At 41.1% G+C, this 26,330-nt stretch overlaps 1 protein-coding gene across 2 annotated transcripts in view; it reads left to right on the forward strand.

Annotated features, from left to right (window-relative positions):
• The window catches only part of CTNND2 (catenin delta 2), a 566,936-nt gene that overhangs the window by 283,151 nt on the left and 257,455 nt on the right, over nt 1-26,330 (forward strand). For both annotated transcript variants that reach the window (XM_075728121.1, XM_075728122.1), the window contains 2 exons: nt 4,852-5,046; nt 24,847-25,099. In XM_075728121.1, coding sequence (XP_075584236.1) covers nt 4,852-5,046; nt 24,847-25,099 — 448 coding nt within the window. The remainder of the gene's footprint in view (nt 1-4,851; nt 5,047-24,846; nt 25,100-26,330) is intronic.

Here is a 26,330-nt window from a genome sequence, read left to right on the forward strand (position 1 = left end):
TTAGTTTCTTGAAATGAAAAATGCTGCCAATATGGTGGTTTACTTTATTGACCTAAACTGTCAAATTAGCAGTGTCATTCATATGTCTGTTGTATTTATTTCCATGACAGCCTGCACAAGCTCTGAAGAGCAATTAGGGGTTATTTTGTGTATTTCCCTCACGTTACACTTGTCTGATTACAGTATTTTTCTCCCCGTGGAAAGTGAGACTTTGTCAAAAAAGAACATTTTCCTAGGAAACAACCATTTCCCTATACTGCTGCGGAACATAGCCGAGTAGTTTGGGAACCTTCAGCTAGTAGGGTTTGGGTTTTTTTGGGGTTTTTTTTTTTTTTGAGTGTAAAGGGTGGAGATTGTCTTTTCGATGCAATTAGGCAGGACTGCACTCTTTCTCTGTTCATTCTTTTGCCCCTCTTGGATGTGGGAGGAGAGCAGAGGTGATCTGGTAAAACTTCTGGCCGGTTCTAGGTTGCCATCACTGCCCTAATCTGATTCCCCTGGCTGGGGGCTCACAAGATATCCCTGCTGGAGCCTGCCCACAGGCTGCTTTCACAAGCTCCGCAGAGATGCAGAGGAAGGGGCGTTTCACTTTCTACCAGGTTTCAGTCTTGGAGACTTCAGAAGACAGAGAAGACGCTTTTCTGTATGCTTTGCTCTTACAGTTAGTCACTTTCTGTTTTTAAAAAATAAATGCCTCTCGCAGCTATTTTAGAGCATTTTTTTCTCCTCTCCATACTTTATGCTTTGATGCATCTCTGGCGTTGCAGTCAGATAATTTCTCAGTTTTTTGTCAAACTAAAGATTGGACTATTTTAGGAATTAATTATCAAGTGGTTTCTTCAGCCCCTAAATAATGGTTTAGCTTTTCTCAATGTTTTTGAGTTTTGAGGGTTTTTTTTTAATCTAGAAGGGAGAAAAAAACCCCCACTCCTTCACAACCATGGTCATAAGAGTTCTGTATTTACCCTGATGCTAAACACATCATCTGTAATTAACAGCTTGCAGAACTGTGAATTTAATAACGAGTTGTCTTTGAACTTGTACGTAGACCTGCCTTTGAATGGGCTTGATGCCTTATACTTCCCCAAGGGAAAAAATAGCATTGCTGTTAGGGACGGGTTGGCCAGGGAGGGAGGATGAGTCCATTTTCCGAATATGTAGGAGAGTCGTGTGTAGCCTTGATGCACGTCGCTGCTTTGGTTTCAGGCAACCCAGAGCGGTGCAGAGTTATTAGTGGGGTGAAGGGATGGCGGCTGGTTGAGAACAGGGTTTGGACAAGAGCAGTTTGGGGCGAGCCACGCGTTCGTGGTGCCTCTGGGTTTAGGGAAACCGCTTGTGAGGGCAGTGAGCCTCCTTGAATGCGAGAATGCTGATGGGCCTTGGTAACCCGATGTTTTATTGCTTCCTGGTAGTATATTGATTGCTGCTTTTCCATTCTGACCTTGGTGCTTTTCTGACCTCTGTGAGCTTTAGACTGCATTAGTGCAAGGGTTTTTTGAAGCAGATGGTACGGATCAGCTTGCAGCTTCAGGTAGTGAAGGATGTCGCTCTTTGCAGCTAACCCAAGGTGCAGGCAGGAGGCATGTTACACCTCTCTCTTCCTCAGTGGCATCAATTCTCTGAGTTCAAGGTCTTTGTTTTGATCGATTTGCTTAACTGTCTTCCCAGTGTCTTCCAAAGTAGCAGCAGAATATGGTGGAGGGGCTGAGTGTGTAGCTGAGGTAGGATGCAGTTGTCTGAAATCCATCACACTTCCCCCCTCTTTTTTTTCTTTAAATGATATAAAAATCTACCAGTCTTTTGTTGACTTCAGCTGTAGTTGTGTGTTACTTTTTCTGAAATTTATCTGTGTGAGCTTTACTGGATATGGTACAGCAACAAAGATAAGTGTTGGCATAATAGCTACGGGTTAGTTGATTTTAATATTTAAAGAAAACATGCAATAAAAACCTGTTGCTCCTAAGTTGGGACTTGAATAAAATATTACATGTAAGAATTTCAGGAGTGATGGAAAAGAGATTTTAATCAAAAGCAGAGCTTGCTATTCCAGTTTTTGAAATACCAACTTAATAGAAACATTAAAAATGATGGTGGTGTTCCATCTTTTTGTAATTTTTTCTGATTTTTTTTTTAACTAGATTTAAGAACTTTAAAGGGTGTTAGTATTTTGTGTTTAAATATTGATAGCTGATAATTTGGAAATAGTGTAGTAAAATTGCATATTGAGGTCTATAGAAAAGTATATTTTGCTTGAAACTAAAGGTGTTCAGGAAATACGCTTTTAAAAGCATATTCATGTTCTGATGTCCTTAATTTCTGAGATTTGAGGGTGTTTGTGTTTGAAAATATTTTAATTACCTTTTGAAATCTTTGTTTTCTTGAAGTGTTAGAGGAGTAGTAGCAGTTGCTCCCTGAATAGAGTTTTAACTCTCAAACCTTTTTTGGGGATGTTTACATGTAATCTTGAAGCCACCTGAATAACAGGTTATTTCTAGATTGCCACTTAGCTGTTTTCAGGCAAGTTATATTGGTTTTCTTTTACTGTTTGTCACAGCTTCCTTGTCTTGTTTGCTTGAACTGTAATGTGTTTTGGTTAAGAAGTTTCTCTGGTTATATATGTATGTTTGCTCTTTAGTACAGTAGTGTACAGTCTTAGTTACATGTGCAGTATACAAATAAACCTCTGTTTATTATTATTAGCATAATAAACTAATACTAAACTTCCATTTAGTATTAGACTAGTATTAGCACTTGCAGATTCAGAACTATTGGTGGAGTATCAAGGAGGTTGAATGAAGCCCACCTCACCAGAAGACTAGCATAACTGTTTGAGATGTTAATATTTGGGTTATACTGCCACTAAATGCAGCGTGAAGAATCTCTTGGTTCACCAGAAGCAGCATTAAGAAGAAAATCTGTTGTTCCAAAGAGCGTTGTTAATTTGTGAATGGACAAAAGAATTATAGTACTTACAGAAGGGGGTGTAATTTTTTATTCTGTAGCAAGTCTGGTTTGTTAATGCACTGTTGAACCTCTGAAATGTTACCCTCAATTTGTCTATTTTGCTTTTTTCTCTGAATACAAGTACACAGTGACATTTGGACATAATCATAACAGGCTGTATTTTAGGCCCCTCTGAAGGATACCGGGCTTCGGTGGAGCCGTTCAGCTGCTCTGAGAATCAGTCTCAAAGATGCAGGGTTAAAGAGCATTTTGAAAATGCGGACCATGAAGAATTTAATTCTGTAATAGTAATATCAACTTCCTGGATAATTGCAGTAGTTATAGATAAAAAATGTCTTTGGGATTCTTGGCAGACTTTCTAGTAAGGGGAACAGCAGAATTACTTTCAGTGGTGTGCTGATGGCAAGTCGGTCTGAAAAATGTTTGAAGGGAAAAATATGCAAATAGGGTATTCCGCTGAAAACATGCACATGCATTGAAAAATTTGGAAGAAAACACGTATATGGCACAAGCTGATTAGAAAGAAGGAAATGGATTATGCTTTTCCTCCAGACAACTTGTATTAAAGTTTAAGTAACATTGTGCCTGTGTATCTTTCTCATTTCTATCCTATGTTGCTATCACACATTACTTTATATCTGTGCTTTGCATTTTAAAAATATTTAGTGTTGGTTTATGCAACAAAACCACTGCCGAGACAACGAATGCGGTAGAAATTTGAGGCAGGAATGGCTACACTGATGCTCTGAGCAGTACAAGCTAAGCTGGTAGAACATTGCCCACATCCAGGATTGTAACCTTCTAGGAGTATCAGCAAGGGGTGTAATAGTTGTATCTTTGACGGCTTTTGGAAACATTTAATGTTACCACTTTGTGGTATAGGCCTAACCTTTGTCAAGTGTTGCTTGCATACTTGCTTGGTTCTTGCCTTCAAAATGTGTAAATGTTTGCGAGGCTTCCCCATGACTCTTCTTGGGTATTTTGTTAACAGACCACAGAACTGAAGTACCTAAGTGACAAAAATAATCACAACTGGAAATATACAAGTCTCTTTTTTACGTACCATGATAGAAAATAGTATTTTTAATAGTAAGTGTTTTAATACAATCCCACTTGATCTTGTTATTTAAAAAAAAAAAAAAAAAGAAGCTGTATGTTTAAAATAGTTTTTCCAGGAGGCGTGTTTAATTTATTCATCCTCAGAGGATATTTAAGTTGTAGAAAGTCTTAGCAATATGACTTTTTTAAACTGTTGAGGGTAAAATGTTGTTAAGGCACAACCATTCTATTGTACTTTAGTGATGCAGCAAAAAGATCAGCCTTCATATAGCCACATCTGTTCATCAGCTTTAGCTTATTTCATTTGTAGAATGGGCATAACATGCGAAACTAGTTCTGACTGCTGCTCCTTTCTTCTCCCCCATTCCTGGTTCTTCTGTGGTCCCCTTTGGTCTAGGGCATTCCTGGATCACACAGTTGGTTGGGGTTTGGTGTTGGTTGGTTGGTTGGTTGGTGGTTTTTTTTTTTTTTTGGGGGGGGGGGGTGCTTTTTTTTTGGCTTTTTGAGAGGGGTTGGATTTTTTGGTCTCTCTTTAAGAACAGATGATATCATGATATCTATCTCTCCAAAATATGTAGTTTACTTGGAAGAAATAAGGTTTTGGAGTAGATGCAGGCAGCTGGATGGTGCAACTAAAGTGATTAACTGAAGCTGTTGCTGCCCTTGCATGCTGATTCTGTTTGTATGTTGAAAACATTTATTTCTTTGTTTTGTTTGGGGTTTTTTTGTGTTTAAGTACTACTTTCAAGTAAACTTTGAATAAAGTCAGATCCTGTATTTGTCACTTTTTTTCTCTCTCTTAAATGTCTCTTATAAATCTATTTGCAGCTGGGTCTCGGGCATCTTACAGCAGCCAGCACAGCCACCTTGGCTCCGAGTTAAGGGCACTGCAGTCTCCAGAACACCACATAGATCCTATTTACGAAGACAGAGTTTATCAGAAGCCCCCTATGAGGAGTCTCAGCCAGAGTCAGGGGGACCCTCTGCAACCAGCACACACAGGCACATATCGCACTAGTACAGGTAGGTGGATGTAACTTGCATGACTGTCTTTTGAGATATACCTTATTCTTCAGTACTAATTCTTCTTCTCTTTCTGATGTGCTAAACAAAATGTATTATGTGCATGCCAGTCAAACAAAATACCTTCTCCAGATGGCAGCTCTCAATAGAACCCCAAAGGCATGCACAAAAAGGAGAAATACTTAATGCTGCGCTATATGTAAAGTAGGTTAAGCTAATTTGGGGAGAGGGCTTACTCATAAGGAGAGAGAGAATATTTTTATTAATCTTGTGTATTGTAATTGAGAAGAATCTGTTGTCTTTGAAGAAATGCCTAGGTTTTTTTGCTTGCAAAGGTATTTTGTGTGTTGCAAGGGGACTGGAAAGTTCCTTCCGCATGAAGCTAAAGGATTGTTCACTTGCTTTTGAAGTGAATAATACGTAAATGTTCTTCCTCTCTCCAACAGAGGTACACTTAGGTATAGGTACACAGACATAAAATTGAACTATTGCATGGAGAAAAGCTGTTAGCATCACTGGTTTATCCATAAATAATAACGATTGTCCATGAAATGCATTGGTGTACAAGTCCTACTTGCAGAATGTCCTCTCAACCAAATGAAATACAGCTGTATGTTGGAACCCACAAATAGATCACAAATCAACAGGGATATTTCTGGTATTTAATGCACAAAATAATTAGAGTACATAAATGCTACAGCGAAAATAGCCTAAAGCAGATGTAGAAAGAACTTGCCTTAGGAATTGTAAGTATTTCTGGTGTTTTATCTTTGCTGTGTTGATCAAAGAGGGAGGATTATGTCCATTCTCAAATCACTCCCAGTTTCATCAAGAAAGTTAAGTGTATTTTTTGGAGCAAGACACTTGCTTTCTTTTAAAATTTTATTTTTTTACTTTTAAAACCATTTTTCCAAGGGCAAAGCTGGCAGTTTTTGCATGTCCAAAAATTTCTGTTGCTTTACGCAAGTTTTAGGTGTTCAGAGTACAGGAGAAAATCCTTGAAAAGAATATTTTCCAGAGTTCTCTAGTTAAATACCTGTAACAGCTTTATACTTTTTGAAGAACATCATTACATCTTTTCCTTCCTGTTAAAGAAACTACCATAGTATATGTTTTCTGTAGTCATACGTGTATATGAGGCAAGATTACTATTCTTTGCATGAAGGGGACAAGACCTCTGCCTAAATCACTGAGCAGTGGAGGCAATGATAGCGATTGAAGCAACTACTTATATTGAACTTTAAGGCTTGTGTTCCACATGTGGCCGCCTCATATTTCCTATATGATGCTCTCTTTCCCAGTCATGCCCTGAAGAGGCTTTCTGGTTTTGCTTGCAAAATAGCCCTTGGTTCTCTGTGCTGAAGTAGCAGGCTGTCTGGTGACTGTAATCTTCAGAACACCTCCGTAAGGAAGGAAAACCTGTCAACATAGATCACAATTACAGTGAATGAAACTGGGACGCAGGATGGTAGTGGGTAATACCTGAAGATGGGTTTTCAGAAGGGAAGAGGAAAAGCTAAAGAAGTATGCTGATTTGGGTAGCAGAAATGGACCCTATGAAGGTGAATTTTGTTGTGCTGTTTGGGATACAGATTTGAACATAGCTCAAGGCTCATTCTGGAGAATGACCCCGTCAGTCCAGCTTTGTGTTGGGTTCATCCTCCCTCACTTTCTCCCTTCCACCCCTGTCATCAGGGTCAGGGGAAATAAAAGCAGGTGGATGCGTGCCAGGCCAATTATTCTGCTGTTCTGTCAATAGCTGTTAGCTGCAGATGCTGTCAGCCTTTCACACAACCAGGCTGAAGAGCTGTCAGAGGGAATTTTGGGCTGGATCGGATCAGCTCTTGGACTCCTGCCTCTACCACAAATGCCCTTAAGAACGTATCCCTTCTGATGGAGACCAGACAATTTCTCTCAGACTATCAGAAAGGAGGGGAAGGAGTTCAAATTTTATTTCTTCATTGGGTTGTCTTAAGTGTTTGGGTTTTTTTTTTATTGTAGGACTGAGTAGCTATTTGTCTTGACTATTTGGTATAAGATATGAGGGATTTAGATTGCTCTGTACTTCTTGAAGATATGTGCCAAGGGTTCATGGCCTGTGTCTTCTGTGTGCACGAACCGCACTGTGGTGGGGGGACCTTTAAGACCTCAGTGTGCTCCTTTATAGACCTTGGTTCACATTATTTTGTCTATTACAACAGTACCTTTAATCATGAAGATGGTGCATGCTTTTCCCCATCTGATGGAAGAAAAAGGCAAGGCAAATTTAGTCTAAGGACTTTGTTGAAAGCCTGGATTTTATTTTTCTGCAGCTAGCATTGCCCATTAGAAACAAGAATTATGCTAGTTAACTTCGAAACCATTTAGTTTTGTGTCTTTTTGGTTTCATGGTTTTTGGTGTTTGGTTTTTTTTAAAGAGAACATCCTTCCTGAATTTGAACATTTAACCTAATTTGGAAGATTAAGTGACTCACAGAATGGAAACTTTTTTTTTTAATATAGACATCACCTCCTTCTCTTTTGTGAGCTCTTAAATACTTTATTACATTCAGGAGTGTTTACACAACTAAGGATAAAGCTCAGTCAGAGTTTTTCACCCTCTAGGTGAATCAACATTCGGTGAGCAGAATTCAATAAGCTAAAATTTCTCTACAGGGTAAACTAAATTCAGTTTGTTCTCTTTACTCACTGTTTTTTTGGGTGGTGTTTTATTTTTTTAAAACTTTTCTATTTTCTTTGTATTTCAGTAGTGAATCATAGATGCATGACTATAGTTCTCCACTAAGGGCTACTTATTGCAGAAGGTACAAAACAGTAGGAGCTTAGTGAACATCTCCCTCACTAGCATAAGTGTAGATAGGGGCAGGATGAATTCTTCATCACTTTGTGGTTTAAATTATGACTGGGTGTGTTACTGTCACACTGTCTAAGCTAAAAATAATCTTTCAAACTTGACAGCAGTAGCTGTATAGGCTTTTTTGGTTGGTAGCTTTTACTTAACAATCCCTTTTGGCCTTCCAAAGGGCAATGCCTTCCCTCATATAAAAAGTGCCAGCCCAAACTTTTGCACTGAAAGTAGCAATAAATGTGAACTTCTACTTTTGAAATGGGGATCCACAAAAGATGTGCTTGGAGGGAGTACTCAGACATAATATATGATGAATATATAATGAATTAATTTACTTACTGAATAGCAACTTAGAACTTGTATTTGTTACTCCACTAACTAACACTAATAATTTTTGTCCAGGCAGGTGTGTTACTTATTTTCCTTATAAACCTAAAGGCCTTGCGTTATTAATTTAAATCCTAAGTTAATAATAGTAGAGATAAGCTCATTTCCTGGGATGTTTACGTGAATACCGCTGGAATTTGAAGAGGGCTGTTACTTAAGACGGGAAGGATTGCCTTTTAGCTGGAGTGGGACACAGAATCAGCGATCATTTGCTTCTTTGCATAATTAGAAGTTTGGACTAGGGATTTAGTCCTTAGTTATTGGCGTTTCATTCACATTAAACATGGAACAAGCCCAGATGGGTAAAATCTTGCTATTTTGCAAGCCTGGGTTTTCCGTAATGGCCTTGAGGAGAAAGCACCTTTGCTGCTGAGGTTCTGGGCTGTCAGTGCTGACCCGCAGCAGGGGGGCTCGGCGTTGGCTGCCGTGGGGTCTGTGGGACCGGTTGCCGTCACCTCTGGAGGCTGGCAGCGCTCTGGCTGGAAGCTTGTAACAACACGTGCTTTCTTTGTGGTCCCTCAGTGAAAGAGATGAGCCCTCTTCTGCAAAAAGGATGTGATTTCCGGATAAAGTTATTAAAAAGCGTTGAAAGGGTGCTGTCCCCAGTGGTCTGGGAGGGGTGGTAAATGGGAGGTCTGTGCTTATTCTGAACTCTCTCCAAACTGGGTCTCTTTCAGATTAAGTAAGTGCTGCTGCTTAAAAGCACTGGTGACACTGGTGAGCTGTGGACATTTAGACCTCAAAACCTGCAGAGTGCTCACGCTTTAAGAGCACTCACTGGTTTTGGGGGCTGCGGGCGAGTATCTTTGCCCCCAGACTCACACAAGCTGCAAGGATGAACCAGCAAATACATCAGAGGAGCGAACCTGTCCTCCTCAGCTCTGTGAAGGACGTACGCATCTCGCTGGCACCAGGAGAACCTTGACGGCCTTGAAGAAAGCTTAAGGATTGCCTCGGGATGCACAGCCTGAGGATGGTCTCTGCCTCTGGCCCTGGGAGGTCACCGTGGGGAAGGCCTCGTGACACGGCTCAATTATGGAAAGTCCAGCAGCTTTGTATGGTTACGCAGCCAGCTGGCATTTGTTTTGAGTGCTGGGTGTGCAGAGCTGAAGTGCCTCCTTGATGAAGACAGGGCACGCAAGGCACTGTGAGGACTCCTCTGTGCTTCCCAGGGAGAAGGGGAAAGGGTTAGGAAAAGGAAGAGTAGGGTCTGTGGTTGATATTGCTGAAACTAAAAAGAGGACCCTGAAATGAAAGATTTATTGAAAGGAGGTTGACTGGTGAAAGGATAAGCAGTCAAAATTTGCATTGCCTCTGAAGAGTGGCTTAGTGCAGGACTTGAAGGGTTTACCAAGCATGCTCTTGCAATGGCTTAGCCATTGGGGAGCGTGTGTGGGCAGGGGCACTCCTGCAGCACTTCGTGTGCTACCTCCAAAGCTGCCCGGTGTCCTTGTGTGCGCAGGCAGTTGCCAGGCTGCCCTCCAGCTTCTCTGATGGCCTCTTCTCCTTCAGGCCAGGTCTCCCTGAGGTTCCTCCCACTGATGCTTGGGTGGTTCCACCGCCTCTGAAGCTGTCTGTTACTGAAAGCTGTGCTGCCGCAGGCTGCACCACCTCCTGGGTGCCATGGTGGAGAGTGCTGATCAAAGAGAAGAGGCCTGTGAAATTCGTCATGGCAGGTGCAAGCTAGAAATGTGGCTCTTTGCGAGCTGGGTTCCTCTGCAGAGGTAGAGTGCTGTCAGGAGGGCCATGGAGAGTCAAGGGGGCTCCTTTTCAGAGAGAGGGAGTTATCTGTTGCTCCTGGCCATGGTTTCTGTTCAAATGCTTGCCAGCAGCAAGCAAAAACTCTGTATTTCATTGTCCTGTGATGCAGCTCGGGAATAACTGCTGAAGGTGAGACTTACCGTTGCGTTTCTGTCCTCCTCTTCTCTGCCTTCCTTCCCGCTCCTGCCTGGTTCTTCATTTGTTGAAGGCAAGGAGTCTGCACTGAGGGATGCCTTATGTCAAGCACTGTCCCTAGTTGTTTGTAACGTTCTCTTTTTCCTGTGAAGGTGTGTCTTGCTTTACTGGGTTAGGGGCAGCAATTGCTCCTGGAGTCCAGTCTTTCTTCATGCATTAGATGTGCTGCTGGAGGGACAGGAAGAGGACCCAGGTGGCCGTGCCAGTTTTTGCTGCTTCGCCCCTGCTGCACTTGGCCTGGGCTTTTGCTGTCCTGGAGGTTAAGCAGTGTCTGAGGGGAAGATTTACAAGGAAAACTGGCGTTCCTTCTCTTGTCCCTGAGCTGGTGGCTTTCTCGCAATGTGGCTGGGCTGTTTCTCTCTTCTGCCTCCTTGTTCCATCTTACGAGGTGCCTGTGGTGAGGATCAGGTCTCTAGTCTGGACCTAAAGGAGAGGCAGGAGAGGGGGGAAGCAAACCCCCTTTTTTCTGCCACCCCAGAGAGGAACAGCACATACAAAATTGCTTGCGCTGTTGGTTTGTTTGGGTTTGTTTTTTTGCAGGGAGGGGAGGTTGCTAGTTTTGTTGCTTGTGGGTGCTCAAATGGCTCTGACCTCCTCCTCCTCCTCACCTCGTTTGCATTGCACAAGCAAAGCAGTGTAATCCCAGCTCTTTGGTGTCCGATTGCTTCCCGTTCCCAATGCCAGGTTCACATGCCATTCGCCCCCACTCCCTGGGGGCTCCCTCCCTGTAGGAAAAGCAGCCGCACGCCCAACCTGTTTGAATTTCCATCCCGTTGACCTGGTAGACGGAAGTCTGGCATTGTGCTGTTGCTGCTGGAAAGATGCAGCAGCCACCAGCTCCTTGCCTCTGCCCTGCCTTCCCTCTGCTACTGGCACGATGGGGCGGAGACCTTGCCTTGCTCCAGGAGGGAGTGCTGCTCTGCTGCCAAGGGAGCCAGTGGGCTGCGGGAGCAGTAACTGCCGAGTAGGTGCAAGTCTTCCCCCCACCACCAGCCAAATGAGATGTTAACACAAGGACTGCTTAATGCTGCTTCCAAGTACCCAAGTACTTCATTTCCTGCATGCTTTTTATGCTGGTCCAGCTTAGGCTTTCTTTGATTCTCAACATTTTGTCATGTCTCTTAATAACTCCTTTGTCCCTTACAAAAGGAGCAGGAGGCTACAAAGGATGCATGAATTGAGCCAAAGTACATCATCGTCACAAGACTGTAAATATTTGTCTTCATATGTAATAAAGTATTGGATATGTTTGATATTTTTAGAAGTCATTATTTCAAGGTGAGGATTTTTTCATATTGTGAAGCAATTTTCCAATATTTGAAAAATTGGCCGTGTGAAAAAAGTTAGATGTCCGTATTTTATAGAGTGATTTACTCTTCTTTCAAGAATAATTCAGCCTACTTTATTGCAGTTGTGTAGCATCACAAATTGATAGTGTTTTTCGGTGTCTGCTTTTACAGATAAACTGTTCTTTAACCATTTTTAAGGTTTTTAACCTTAAACTTTTAACCTTTTAAGGTTTTTCTTTTTTAGTGGTTATGAAGTAGTTTGTAACAGTATTGTAGAATCATAGAATGCTTTGGGTTGGAAGGGACCTTTAGAGGTCATCCAGCCCAACCCCCCTGCAGGGAGCAGGGACAGCTTTAACCAGATCAGGTTGCTCAGAGCCCCGTCCAACCTGACCTTCAATGTTGCCAGGGATGGGGCCTCTACCACCTCTCTGGGCAACCTGTTCCAGTGCTTCACCACCCTCATTGTAAAACATTTCTTCCTTATATCCAGTCTAGATCTATCCTCCTTTAGTTTGAAACCGTTACCCCTTGTCCTGTTGCAACAGGCCCTATTAAAAAGCCTGTCTCCATCTTTCTTATAAGCCCCCCTTAAGTACTGGAAGGTCACAGTAAGGTCTCCCCACAGCCTTCTCTTCTCCAGGCTGAGCAACCCCAACTCTCTCAGCCTGGCCTCATAGGAGAGGTGCTCCAGCCCTCGCATCATTTTGGTGGCCCTCCTCTGGACCTGCTCCAGCAGGTCCATGTCCTTCTTGTGCTGAGGGCCCCAGAGCTGGACGCAGCACTCCAGGTGGGGTCTCACCAGAGCAGAGCAGAGGGGCAGAATCACCTCCCTCGACCTGCTGGCCACGCTGCTTTTGATGCAGCCCAGGATACGGTTGGCTTTCTGGGCTGCGAGCGCACATTGCCGGCTCATGTCCAGCTTTTCATCCACCAGCACCCCCAAGTCCTTCTCCGCAGGGCTGCTCTCAATCCCTTCATCCCCCAGCCTGTATTGATATCAGGGGTTGCCCCGTCCCAAGTGCAGGACCTTGCACTTGGTATTCAGTATTCAGATAGTATCTGAAGCAAATGTGAGAATGTATTTTTGTTTTGTTTTGTTTTTTTAACTTGCTTTGAGAGATACTTTTTTTGATAGTCATGTATAATAATTATGTATCAAGCAGTCCCTTGGTAGGTTGTTCTCTTTAGCCGTTTCAAATCACTGAAGTTGCCTATGACTTAAAACATGCTGAAAAAAAAATTCAGAAAATTAACACAGCATTCTTATGTTGAAATGAGACTATGTAAAAATGACATTGTGGGACTCCAATTTTAATGTCATGATGAATCCCATATAGAGGGCTTGGTTCACGGCTTTCTACATCTGCAAGGCGTGCAAACATAACTTCATCTCTGGGAATCAGACTCTGAGTTTGAGCCTTGCACATCACCAGTGGCAGGTTCCACAGGGCAGTTTATATACCAGTTTTCCTACACCTGTCCCATTCTTTCTCAGGTTGTGTTAGTATTGCTTCTCGGTATGGCGCTGGAATTTAGTTAACCAGTTGTATCACTTGTAGTTCCACAGACTTCAGATTAACGAATAAAAGGAATTTTAAGGGGGTTAAAGGAAAAAAAAAAAAAAGTAGTATTTTTCCTGTATGCATGCAGTTAGGTGTTTTCAGATTCTTACAGTGAGCATCAGTGAGTACATTGGTATAGTTTTACTTCAGTTTTAGAGCAGCATCTAGCTATTAATGAAAGCTACCTGTTACATGCTAGTTCCTGTAATACAAATACTTCATTTGAAAGTAAAAAGGGAACCTTGGTTTCAAATATATTTTTCTTTATTTGGCTTTAAGGTTGTCACTTCAGGCTAAAAGGAGGAGCAACAGAAAAATCAGCTTTGACTTGCCCCATTTGGTTTAAACCTTTGTCTGTTGTACTCCTTCTCAAATCTTTATTTGGTTTTTGTTTAGCCCTAAAGTGCAATAGTTAGGTTATAAATACCAAGCACTGCTTCTTTCTGCTTAGGTTGTGTTTTTTTTCTGGTTGGGGGAAAGGTTTGTTTGTTTTGTTTTTTGTTTTGTCACAAGCTGATGTGCTGTGCAGGGGCATACCATGATGCCACAGCTGCAGATTAATTGAGGATCATGCTGGTAAATCACACAGCATGGAGCTCTGGCTATAGGACATAATGTTTTCAGGGAAATTAAAAAGAAAAATTATTCCTACCACTGCATCTCTATTAGTTTGGTAATGTTGTGATAATAGACCTGTATTCCTAACTGACATCCACTTGATAACATTGCTTGGGGAGAGAGAATTATATGAAACATGCGGGGAACAAATCTTCAGTACAAAGTAAATTGAGCACAAAATACCTTGGTGATCTGCATAGTGAATAACAAATCACCTCAAAGCAATGCAAAGTCATAATCCCATTTCATTCGACAGATCCGGGGTGTCTGATATAGCCTTATCTGTGTTATATTCTTGCAGGGGGTTTTTTAGGTGATTCTTTTTCCAGGTACAGTGGCATCTTCTGGGGGCGGGGGGTGAGGGTGGGGAATTCTGTTTCCTTCCTACTAAAATTTTGGCAGGACTATAATAAAAGACATTGTTTTCAACTTCAGTGGTATCTAGTGGTCGCTCTAAAGCTGTGGACAAGAGCAGTGAGAGAGGGAGGGAAGTGGCAGGAGGTGGAAACTCTGCAGAACCACCTTTGTAATGTGTGAGCAATATCCCCCTTATAGTGGAGAAGCATTTCTCCAAATAAGATATTCATAGCTTCAAAATATTGAGCCCATGGTTGGTTTCCATAGAGGAATTGTAGCCATCTGAAGACAGCCCAGATTTCACTGTTGCTCAGAATAGAAACCTTTTAAAATGGTCAGTATCCATAGCCTCCTTCCTCTGTCCTATGAACAGGGCACCTCCAGATGCTTGTCCTATGTATTTTCTGATTCTTCTATTCTCCTTTTTTAATAGAAGGATGACTTAGAGCATGTCTGAACGCTTCTCAGATGTCCCTTGACTTTTGCCACATATTGAGGGAGAAGTGTGATTATAAAATCTCAGTCAGGGAAGTGCACACCCTGTAAATCTTATCTGCCACCACTGAGAAAATACAGTTTCTACTCTGTGCCAGAAACTGTCTGTGTATTTATCATCTATTTACTGTACAGGTGTAGTCTCAGGTTAAAGCCTGGACACATTAGACTTCACTGATGCAGGACTATGTACATTCTCTTTTATTTACTTCAGTGTTGTGTGGAAATATAAGGTTGTCACTCATGAATGAAGATGCAATTCAAACATCTATCATAAATGTCCTTCTTGTAAATCTTTGCTGGACAAAAACACAGTGCCGTGCCAGAGGTAACTACCCAGTAATGTCTTCAAGACGACTAATGCTTTTGTTAGAGGATCATTCTTTCTGAAGCATTATATTTAAAGGCACTCTTCTAAAAATCACCAACTTTTTTTAACTCAAGCTGTAATTTTATTTTTTTTTTTTAATATAAGACTGGCTACTTTCAGAGGCAGTCTCTTCCTCTGTCATAATTTCAGCAGTTTACATGTAGGGTTGGAGTTTTTACAGGTACAGCAAGTATTCAAAGATGTTAGTTTTTACTGTAATGGGTCCAACAACTTTCAAACTATCATTTGCAGAAGTCAGGTTAATGTTTAAGGTGTACATATCACATGGGTCTGGCACTGGAATACAAATGTGGTTATTACTTAATAGTAAAATAACTCTCTACTCCAGAGTGGAAACTATAAATTAAAATACCTGAAGCTCAGTAAGGTGTTCTAAAAAATACCAGTTAGTAGCCATTTTATTACTTAGGATTGTAGTGTACTAAATAGGGAGAAGCCAAAATCTGAAGGAGAAGACATCCACGTGCTTGATGGCTGGAGTATGATGCAGTGCAGGCTGTTAATCTGTTATTGTCTGATAATATTTATTCTTTTTTTTAATAATAATTGTGACTTTTGTCTGTGTGTTCTGTTTTATGTTGGCCAGCTGGACAGGAAACTTTTAACGGAGGGATTTCAAGAGAAGGTGAAGTTGGAGTGAAAACATAAATTTAGTTGCAGTAGGCTAGTCTATGCACAGTAGTATGGTCTGTGGTTTTGCTGTGATCGGGTTTTATCATTGTTATGGTCATTAAGTCCCGTGCGCACACTGTGAAACCATGTAGTACTGCAAAGAGGAGGAAAGTGATGTGTAAAGTTTTGTATAGTGTCCAGGGTTGAATTTTATCTCCAGTGAGGAAAGTGGTATGATGAATTTTAGAATCTCAAATTCTGAAAGGGCAGTGGCTTTTAAGGGCCTTGGCAGTTGTTACTTCCTCTGTTTAAATGCTCACGTAACAAATGAATTCAACTGCATGTTCTCCCCAAATTGAGGGATGCAACTCAGAGAGACAAGAGACAATCTGAGAACAGATCTTGGCACAACGCCTTTAGCAGCCAAAGTTGGCATCCAGTTATCACATTATGTGGACGTACCATCTTTTTTGTACAGAGCAGCATCACTGAAACATGCTAGAAGCTGAGTCTGAGAATGGAAGTTGCATATATTAATGGAGATTAAAATTTGACAGACTTAAAATGCAGTCACTTCTGGAGGTGGAAAGGAGCATTACATTTTTTTAATACTGAAAACTTAAACGTGGCTTCTGTCCTGTTTGGTTGTAAAGAGGGAAGGAAGTAACTCCTGCCTTGAGTCAGAGACTTGGGAATCTGAAACAATTGAAAATATGTAGTTGCTTGGGGAATCCTAATGTCTGCATAAAACCTTGGTGTCCCTTCAGACTATATGGATTTCGAAATGATGCTTTAGATATATATGCTTTTAATATACAGGCTGTATTGCCATGATGGACACCCTCTAATTCTGGAACCTGGTGGTGAAGGATGACTTGAGGGAAGGATGTAGAATTTGAGAAGGTTGTGGGTGTGGGGATGTGAGGTTTGGGCACAGCAGTGAAGCCTTGTCCTTGTAACAGACCTGGCTGTGGAGGAGGCTGCATTCAAGTTTCGACTTCAGGTTTCACTGAAGTGACATCAAGCACAGCTGCTAATAAGCTTTGATCGGAACTCATTCATCTCAGGCACCATATCTGTTGAACTGAAATACAGATTTCTAAGACACAAACTCTGTCACCATTGCTGCTCACTGAATTACTTGTCTACCTATTTCTTCATCAAAATTTGCTTTAGAGGTACGAAAATCCTTATAGATTACTTTATTCGTAAAGTAAGCACTTGCTTCCATCGGTAACCCTAATGGAACTAGGTGATTTCAGATTGACACTAGCTAATCACATACTTGAACCCATAAATAAAATAATTACTAGTAAAGAAATGCTAAGTCTAAATTGGTGATTAAGAAAATTGTTCAATACGCTAAGGGTTAAGCAATGGCAGTTATATGTCTTTCCCCAGTGGAACTGTTCAATAAAAGGAAAAAAAGGTATGTAATTCAAACAAAAAATAAGCATGAAAAGGAAACTAAGACACAGACAATGTGAGAATGTGCAAACTGAAGTGGAACAATATAGACAAAAGGAGCCTTCAAAGTGACCAGATACCATCTGTCCTGTAAACAGAGGAATTGCTCAGAAACTGAGGAAGCAATGTTTTCTTTCACTGATTCTTTTTGCATTACGGAAAAACATCAGTTTCTAAGCAAAGGAACATTCAGCCTTATTGTAACAATTAGTGTCAGATCTAAAGAATGCTCTTAGAAAATCGAAATGAAAGGACATGTCAGTGCAGTAGCAACTTCAGTTCTTCAGTCTTCAAAGATTGTCAGTTTTTGCATTGGAAGAGGACTTACTGAACGTGACAATATGCAGAGCACAAGTGACGGATGTTTCCTTGGTTTCTATGAAGCAAGGAGTTGTTCTCCTGCAAAACAGTGGCATGTAAATACAGTGATCGTCAGGAGACAATTTTAAGATTTTTTTGAAAGAATCAAATAGCAAATGGGTAATAATTCATTACTGGGGCATACAATCACTTTGAATATGTTTATGATCTTCATTAGGCTTAGCATTCTGCAGCTGCCAGCAGTGGGAGTGAACCTGTTAACTAATTCAGAGATGCACTGAGTATTTCCCATAAAAATAATAGCATAGCGGCTAAACAGCTACCCTCTGGTTTTGAAGATGGGATGGGAAAGTATGAACAATGTAAATCTCCTGTGATGCCATCTGGAAAAGACATGGATGTTGCCTGGATAAAAAGGCTTCCTCCTTGCGATATCATGGAAACAGCTGATGATAAAAATATTACTGAATACGTGCTTGCAACAGCATGTAGACACACTTATTACAAGTAGGTGTGACAGCCAGGTATAACCAGTACCTGAGGAAATTGTGACTAACATGTTTGCGGGTGGAAAAGAGACCTTTTTGGTGAAGTACCATGCTGTTCAGTATCTATTTATTTTGTTTGCTTGCTGTCGTGGTTTAGCCCCAGCCAGCAACTCAGCACCACGCAGCCGCTCGCTCACTCCCCCTGCCCCGATGGGATGGGGGAGAGAATTGGAGGGGTAAGAGTGAGAAACACTCCTGGGTTGAGATAAGAACAGTTTAATAATTGAAATAAAATAAAGTAAAATAGTAGTAGTAATAATAACAATATAATAATGATAATAATAATATACAAAGCAAGTGATGCACAATGCAATTGCTCACCACCCGCCGACCGATACCCAGACAGTTCCCGAGCAGCGATCGCTGCTCCCCGGCCAACCCCCCCCCCCCCCCCCCCCCCAGTTTCTATACTGAGCATGACGTCACATGGTATGGAATAGCCCTTTGGTCAGTTTGGATCAACTATTCTGGCTGTGCCCCCTCCCAGTTTCTTGTGCGCCTGGCAGAGCATGGGAAGCTGAAAAGTCCTTGACTGGCATAAGCAGTACTCAGCCACAACTAAAAACATCAGCGTCTTATCAATCAACATTCTTCTCATCCTAAGTCCAAAACACAGCACTATGCCAGCTACTGGGAAGAAAATTAACTCTATCCCAGCCGAAACCAGGACACTTGCATTTCCCCTGTACGGCATGTTACGTTCCCTGAAAAAGACACACAGCAGGGAGGCTGGCTATTTGCCATGCCCGGCTGTTGAAGGCGCTGAGCTGAGCATGGTGGGGCTGACTGGAGGGAAGGAGGTTGTATTTCTACTGACACACACAAAATGTGAGCATCTGGAGAAAGCTGGAGCCAGCGGAAAGAATTAGGGGGAAAAAGGCTAGCTGAGTCTTTGAAGCATAACTAGAAATTCCTGAGAGAGGGAGAGGACATGGAGGTAATGGAGGGAAAGAGGCTCTTCCAATTGACTGTGTGGAGTTTGATACAATCCTGGAAGCCCTGAAAGGTTGATGTGTTGGGAGCAAAGGCTGGCTGGATGGAGGAGAGCCCATCCTGTGAGGATGCAAGGGCAGATTCGCTTATAGGTTCTTTTCATTTCTCTCTGGCTGAGAATTTGGAGACTGGAGTTTTGATTGCAAGATCAGCAACTAAATAGGACCAAATAAAGAGTGTGGAGAAGCAAGGGAGGAGAAAATGGAAAACAAGAGGAATAGCAAGTTGCAGTAGTTTTAACTGTGTTTTTCCTGTTTCAACTACAAGAAGTTATGTAGCAAAGTTGCCAAGCTACATAGGACTTCTGTGGTGTTGGTATTTGCGTCAGTTCCTGAGTATTTTAAATCTAAATTGGAGCCTTGTATCTTGAAATCCTTTAGTGTTGTTTTTTTTGTTGTTGTTGTTCTGCACTCAGTTTGCATGTTTATAGTATGAAATTCCTTGTGCAGAGGATATGACAGTGCAGCCATAAAATCTCAACTACCCTTAGAGGTAGTTGCTAATTTCAGTTACGCTTGGGGTTTTTTTTCCTCTTTCGGTAAACATTTTTAGGTTCCCCCCAATCATATATTTCTCTAAAATCTTACACTTCCAATGTGGAAAAGTGCTGCTAAAAGTAACTGCTAAGCAAATTTATTATTATTATATATGTATTATCATACATCTTGAACAGTGTTAAACTTGACTGCTTGTGCTTGTTATTTTGGATTGCTGATCGGCTCCTAGCTTGATTATAATCTGTTTTGTTAAACTTCTATTGCAAAAAAGCTGGTGCGTGCTCTAAAACACTCACTTGACATTTAGAGATAAAATGTGGTTTTGTATCCCCCAAACTTGATTAATTCTGTTTCCTAACTGACAGAGAATACACTGTGTTATTTTTATGGTGTATTAGATGGGAAAAGTATCTGTTTTGTAAATCTTCCTATATATTTGCTACCAACAGAATGCACTGCATTTCTATCATTTATGAACTCACAGAGGGATGGTGGACATACCTTGCACTGAAAGGACATCTTACTGGGATCCAATTTTCAACTTTCACATGACAGTAAGGATCAACTGCAGGTGCAAATCAGTGAAGAAGAAAAAAGAAAAAAAAAAAGTAGTAAAGAATTGTGAAATCTGTATGAAAGGCACAAGGAGAAGGTTAACACAGGAACTGAATGTCTAGTATAGAATAATAAGAGGAAAATTTTACAAGGTAATATCCACAAATAGAACAGCAGCATCAGCCAAGTAATTTTCAGCAAGAAGGTGTAGCAAGATAAGTCTCATAAATAAGTTTACCACTTCTGAAGGTCTGATCCTACATATGTTAACTGGGCAAAATGCCGTCTAACTTCTGGAAAGTCTGAACTTTTTAGCAGTTCTTACATGAGTTTGGTCTCCCTAAGATACTTAGGTATGGTGCAATAGTATCCTTGCCTAAATAAACATGTTCTTTTATTTGGGGTTTGTTAGTTGTTTCTACAGATGTCACAGACAGAATCTGAAAGTGAATTTCCAAGTTGAGTATCTCATTATGAGCCTGTGAGTGTATTTAGTGATACACCTAAATTTTCAGCATTAATATAAAAGCTGCTGTATCTTTGTTAATGCTGTGCAAAAGCCACAGAAAATCATAAAGGCTGGCTATTCTATATGCTATTTCTGCAATCAAGAGAACTGTAATTGGGGCATACATTAGGTCTTTGGAGGGTTTTCATTATAGTTCACAGGGGCTTTTCTTTCTCTTTGACAAAGATTTGTAAGAACGTATTAGATATCTGTGTGGTACCCCAGACACTCCGTTTTCTGGGGATGTGATTTTGGTGATGCAATAGTGAAGGGTTGAGATGATGCGGTATTTTTAAGATGTTAATGACATGCCAAATTAAAATAAGATCTTAACTCCTTAGTGACAAACTGAAATCTCTTCACTGAGACGATAGTTCTTGATTTGCACAGTGTGAAATGCTCGCTTTGGAAATTTTCAATGAAACCCAAAATTAAAATTCTCCTCTTCAAGCCTGGTTCTTGCACTGAAGTTTAAAATTTCATGAATGCGTAGAGATTTATTGGCCCACTACTGAGCATGCTATTTGCTATACGCAGTACCTGCTAGCTGCAGCAGAGAGGGAGCGCTGTGACCCTGCCTGCACTGTGAGGCAGCCTCAGCGTTGCAGGTTGTGCTCCATACCAGCCCTCTCGTGTGCGTGGAGCTGTGCGTGGAGCGAGGCGCTCAGGAGGGGCGACCAGATGCCGGTTGCCCTCTCCCCATGCCTCTGTGAGGCCACTGTGCCAAGCGGTCCCGGGAAGGAGCCGCAGGTAGGCTGACCAGTGCAAAAGGACCAGCACTTGAGAGACTTACTTATCTGACATCAACCACTGAATTTCCATGTAGGTTTTTAAAAAGTGGGGGCAGCAGTCACTATTAAAAACAATGCTGTCATGGGTAGTCACTTAGGTAAAGCAAGATACAGCCTAAGTAAGGTTTTGAGGCCTTTTGTTTCTTTGATTTTAATCTTGATCTCCTTGTCAGTGTCGGGACTTTTGAAGACCCAGAAACAAGTCTAGTTTCATGGACACCCTTATCTCCAAGCTTCTTGTTAGATCAGCAAGGTGTCAAGGTGTCCACAAAACTAGACCTGCTTCTTCACAGTCTGGTTATGACTTTTGGATTTACCTTTATGCAGAGGCAGAATAAGGTCCACCATAGACCCAGGGCAACAACGTGACTTGGCCATGATCCTGCTTCAATGAGGCCAAATCCCAGGAAGGCTGGGCTGTTGGCTGGTGCTGGGAGAGGGGAAAGCATCCCATTTTTCCAGAAACAGCACTTCTTACAACTCTTCCTGCCCCTCTCTTCCCTTGCTGGGGCAAACCCCTGCTCCTTGTCAAAGTAGTATTGTGCCTTCCCCACGCTGAGCTGATTCTGGTCAAAGTGTAGCTGGCTTGGATTTGAGAGGAGAGTCAAATGCAAAAGTTAGAGGAAGGGTAAGTGTCTTCAATTTCAAAAACAGGTAAAAAGGTTGCATGATCATCTGCAAACATGGCTGGTACGTGAGCACTTTGTGGTCCACTCTGAGTGTGTGCCTTCTGGATGCCCCTGTGCTCACTGAAGTTTTACTGTTGCTGCGTGAGGCAAATGGACTTCTGAATTTATATTAATAGACATAATCACTACGGCTTTGCTGTTTTAATAGCTAAATGGAAGGGAGATCTCAATGGATGGAAAGTTTGCCATAGCCTAAAGAGCCACACTTCAGACAGTAAGTCTGGCTGCCAGAAGGATTTGTTTAAGCAAGAGTAACATAATTGGTAGGAGATGGCTTTGCTTCAGTTTTACATTAAATTATTTGTGTAAAAATGTCTGCTAAAGCTTAATCCTTTTACAGTCCATGAAGGTGGTTGTAGTCAAGTTAGATGAAGAAGTTGTTCTAAAGTGTTTGTTGTTTGCTGGTTTTGCTTTTCTTTTAATTGATCTGGGTAACACTGGCTAAACAAGCTTATATGTGAATGTTTAAGTCACAGATTTGTCTCATTCTCGTATTCTGACTATGGCACGTCTGTGTTCATTGTGATAAAATTCAAAAGGAAGTAACAGTCTGCTAGAAAGATAATTTGAGAAATGAATCAGAGTGACTCAAAAAGCATGTAGGTGTTAGGGTGGCAGCTAGTTTCAGTTCATATAAATACCTATTTTGATAACAAGACAAAGGAGAAAATAGAAAGAAAAGTTTTCAAAGAATTTAAAAACAAACACATTTTCCATTGAACTGTCTTGCAAAGGAGAGGAAGGGAAATACAGTGGAATATTTTGCAAAGCAATCTACGTTACAATGAAGTTCTTGTTTTCAGCAGTGTTAGTGTTGTAGGGTTTTTTGCAATTCCCCATATAATGTGTCAAAAGCTAGCAGCATATTCTGTGGAGTGACAGTATTTAAAAGTATGCCATGTCAGTATACAATTACATTTTTGCTTTTTCACTTGAAAATATTTCCAGTATTTTCTCTAACTTGTTTCTTTACTCTTTTCCTCACAAGGCACCAAATTTTGCTTTTGAACTGTGTGTATTTTCTGTTAAAATGTGATGTTTTCCTTGTGTCTTCCTAACACTGAATTTTGCATGACCTGTGCATGGGATGCTTCACTATGCTAATACTGTTTTTGCATTTTAACTGATGCAGTTTTAAGAAAAGGTCTGTATGTGTCTTATTACTCATTTCTTAAGGAAATACATACTAGCAATTAAACAAAAGCAATACTTGTACAATATTGCTGTACGTGTAAGTTAACATAATCATGGAATCATAGACTATTTTGGGTTGGATAAAGATCAGCTCGTCCAACCCCCCTGCCTTGGGCAGGGACATCTTTCACTAGATCAGGTTGCTCAAAGCCCTGTCCAGCCTGACCTTGAACACTCCCAATGATGGGGCAATAGATAAGTGGGTGATCCCACTTATCTATGTTTGTAACAAAGTTATAAGATAATACTCATTATTGTAAAATTACATACTTCAGAACCATAAGAAAAAATTAAAAATAAGGCAAAGATTTGATACAAATTCAAAATTTTCAAGTGTTGTAACTTTGACAAGTACTAGGTCAGACAAAACTGCTGTAATTGTATTAAAGCTCACTGTATTTCATTTGCTGACACTTTGAGATAATATGCTTAAAGTCCCTTTCAGGGACCTATAATACATTAAATATTTATTTTCTTAAAATGTAAATGTGCATGGTAATGAGAAATGATTGGGAAATTTATTATGAAAACCTGTCTCTTGAATATATGGTTTTGCCTACAGTTTAGCATATGAATCTGACCCAGCTAAAAATAGTCCTGGACCTGGGCCCACTGCTGTTGGCGAAAGTATTCTTGTTGCCTTGGGACGGGGGTAAATGGGAGCCACCATGAGTTCATGTGCCACTTCAGACAGTCTGAATTTCCTTCTGAGCAGAGCCAGCATTTAATTTGTATTTGTTTCCAGGCCAAAGATCATGTGGATACTGGCCCTCTGGCCCTTACAGTGATAAGCCATTTGCAATTTACTGGACTTCGGTTCAAAAATATTGCATGTTTAATAAGAATCATAAAGCAGAGTGGATCTCCAGTACACAGTGCTGTAACACAAAGATAATGGGCTACAAGAGAGATTAATAAGATTTTTGAGTCACAAAAGCGTTAAGTCAGTTTAAATCTATTGGTTAAGCCGCTCAAAACTGGTAATGCATTAATCTTGAGCTGTGGTGTGTGCGCACAGCCGTGGCTGGCGTGCGTTAAGACATCTACATGATCACCTTGTGCTTAGCGTTTTTTCAGACTGAGTTAGCAGTAGCAGTCCCCTAAGCATTAGTTAAGGTGAAATATGCAGAAGATGGGTTAACGAAGCATACGCAGTGACTCTCAGTAGCAGGTGTCTAGTTTTACCTGCTTCATGGATACCAGGACTACAAATTTGGGATGGCCATGGCTCTCTACTTCTTCTGCCATAGAGCTATCTGCCTCAATTTGGACTCTTGAGCCTGGTTTGACCCTTCTTCTGTGGGTGCATCTGACTGACTGCTACCCCTGTAAGGGCTGCAAAAGCCTCACTCAGTGGTTGTGAATCTTAGCTTGACTATTCCCATGCTGCTTCTGCACTTTTTTTCCTTTCACGTTAGCGCAGTTAAAACCCCAAGTGAAAAGCACCGCTACAGTCTAACTGGTGTAAAGGTCTAGTCCAGAAGTGGCATGTCATTTAGAAATTCATTTGATGGTTATTTACTTCAGTGGTTTTGAAAATTACAATGTTGTTTGGTTTTTTTTTTTTTTCCTCATTCTTTTTGAACCCCTGTTTTATATGTGTGTGGTTTGGTTTTTTTGTTTTGTTTTTTTTTTAATTATTCCTCTGCCTAGACCTGGTTAACCATTTCTGTGAACAGGTCCTCAATTTTTTACTTTGTCCCTACTTTCCTGTCGTAGCCCCATCTTCCCCTGGTGTCGACTCCGTACCCTTACAGCGCACAGGCAGTCAACACGGCACACAGAACGCAACAGCGACCTTCCAGAGGGCCAGCTATGCAGCCGGCCCAGCCTCCAATTACGCAGACCCCTACCGACAGCTGCAGTATTGTCCTTCTGTTGAGTCACCATACAGCAAATCTGGGCCAGCCATCCCACCTGAAGGGACCTTGGCTAGGTCACCTTCCATTGATAGCATTCAGAAAGATCCCAGGTGGGTGAAACCTTAATTGTCTACTATTTCTTGCTCGTGCAGAGGTTTGTAATTGCAGTTTGCTTTGTATGTTTCTGCTGTTGAATATCTGAAAAAAAAAAAAAACCAAAAAAAAAAACCACCCAAAAACACGTGACTGTACTTGAAAGATTTTGTTTGCATAACATCTTTGTCCTAATGCTTTACCTTGGAAGGCTCTCATGAGCTCTTCTGTCAGATGAAATGATAGGTGTGGTCTTATATGTGTGTGTTTAGCCTGCTTGCAGTAGCACCACCCCTCAAAAGCTTATGAAAAGTTATTTTCTCTGAAAATGGGAGGAGTGGTATGACTGTTTTGACTCTGTAACCATTGTAGATTGAATTTTCAAGTTGCTCCTTGGGCAGGAGTTGTTACAGTTCTTGATTTGTCTGCAGTCAATGCTCATAAAAGCTGCAGAAAAGGATATTCTGGTATTGGGCAATGAGACTGAGCAATGTGGAAGCAGTATGTAATCAGGCTTATGCTTCACCCTGTGTGTTGTGCAGCCTTCCAGTGCCGGGACGTGGTAACAGAATGTATGTAGTACAGCTTTACAGAAATGGTTGTTACTGTGCATGCTTTTTAAATATATAGCACAACTTTTAATGTCGCTGTGAGGCATGACCATCCTAATACATCTAGAGAAGGTGCAAGGAGGAAACTTTCTAGCCATACATACCCCAAGCAGGCAGATGGATTAGAGAGAGAGAGTTTTCTGGCAAATGATTTGCCTTCCATGATAACAGCAATGGAAATGCTAACTGTAATCCTCAGTGCACTTGGAGATTTTGTTCAGTTTTCTGACTGAAAAGAAAGTAAGTCGCTTAGATAACTTAAGTTTAAACTTGTTGAAAGTGTTAATTTATACAAGGTTTTTCGATGGCAGATGGTGTGATTTATTTATTTATTTTTGCTCTGTGTAATTTAATGATAGGAGAGCCCAAAAATTTGCCCCCAACGAAAATGCTGGAGGTGTTTAAGCAACAACTTGAAAAGACTTCTGTCCCTGCACTAAAAACTAAATATTCACAATCTGATCTCTCTACTTGTTTAGCATTATAGCAGTTCTCTCTCTCTCTCCAGCTGGGAACACAACAGCAGCTAAATTTTATGGCACATCAGAAACGTCACTGCTTGCAGCTACTTCTGCCATTGCAGAGTTTTACTTGTTGAGAAAACTTCTGTCTTCAACCGTTTTTTTTCCCCCCTTAG

This window comes from Pelecanus crispus, chromosome 2 (genome assembly GCF_030463565.1).
Source record: "Pelecanus crispus isolate bPelCri1 chromosome 2, bPelCri1.pri, whole genome shotgun sequence".
NCBI lineage: Eukaryota > Metazoa > Chordata > Aves > Pelecaniformes > Pelecanidae > Pelecanus > Pelecanus crispus.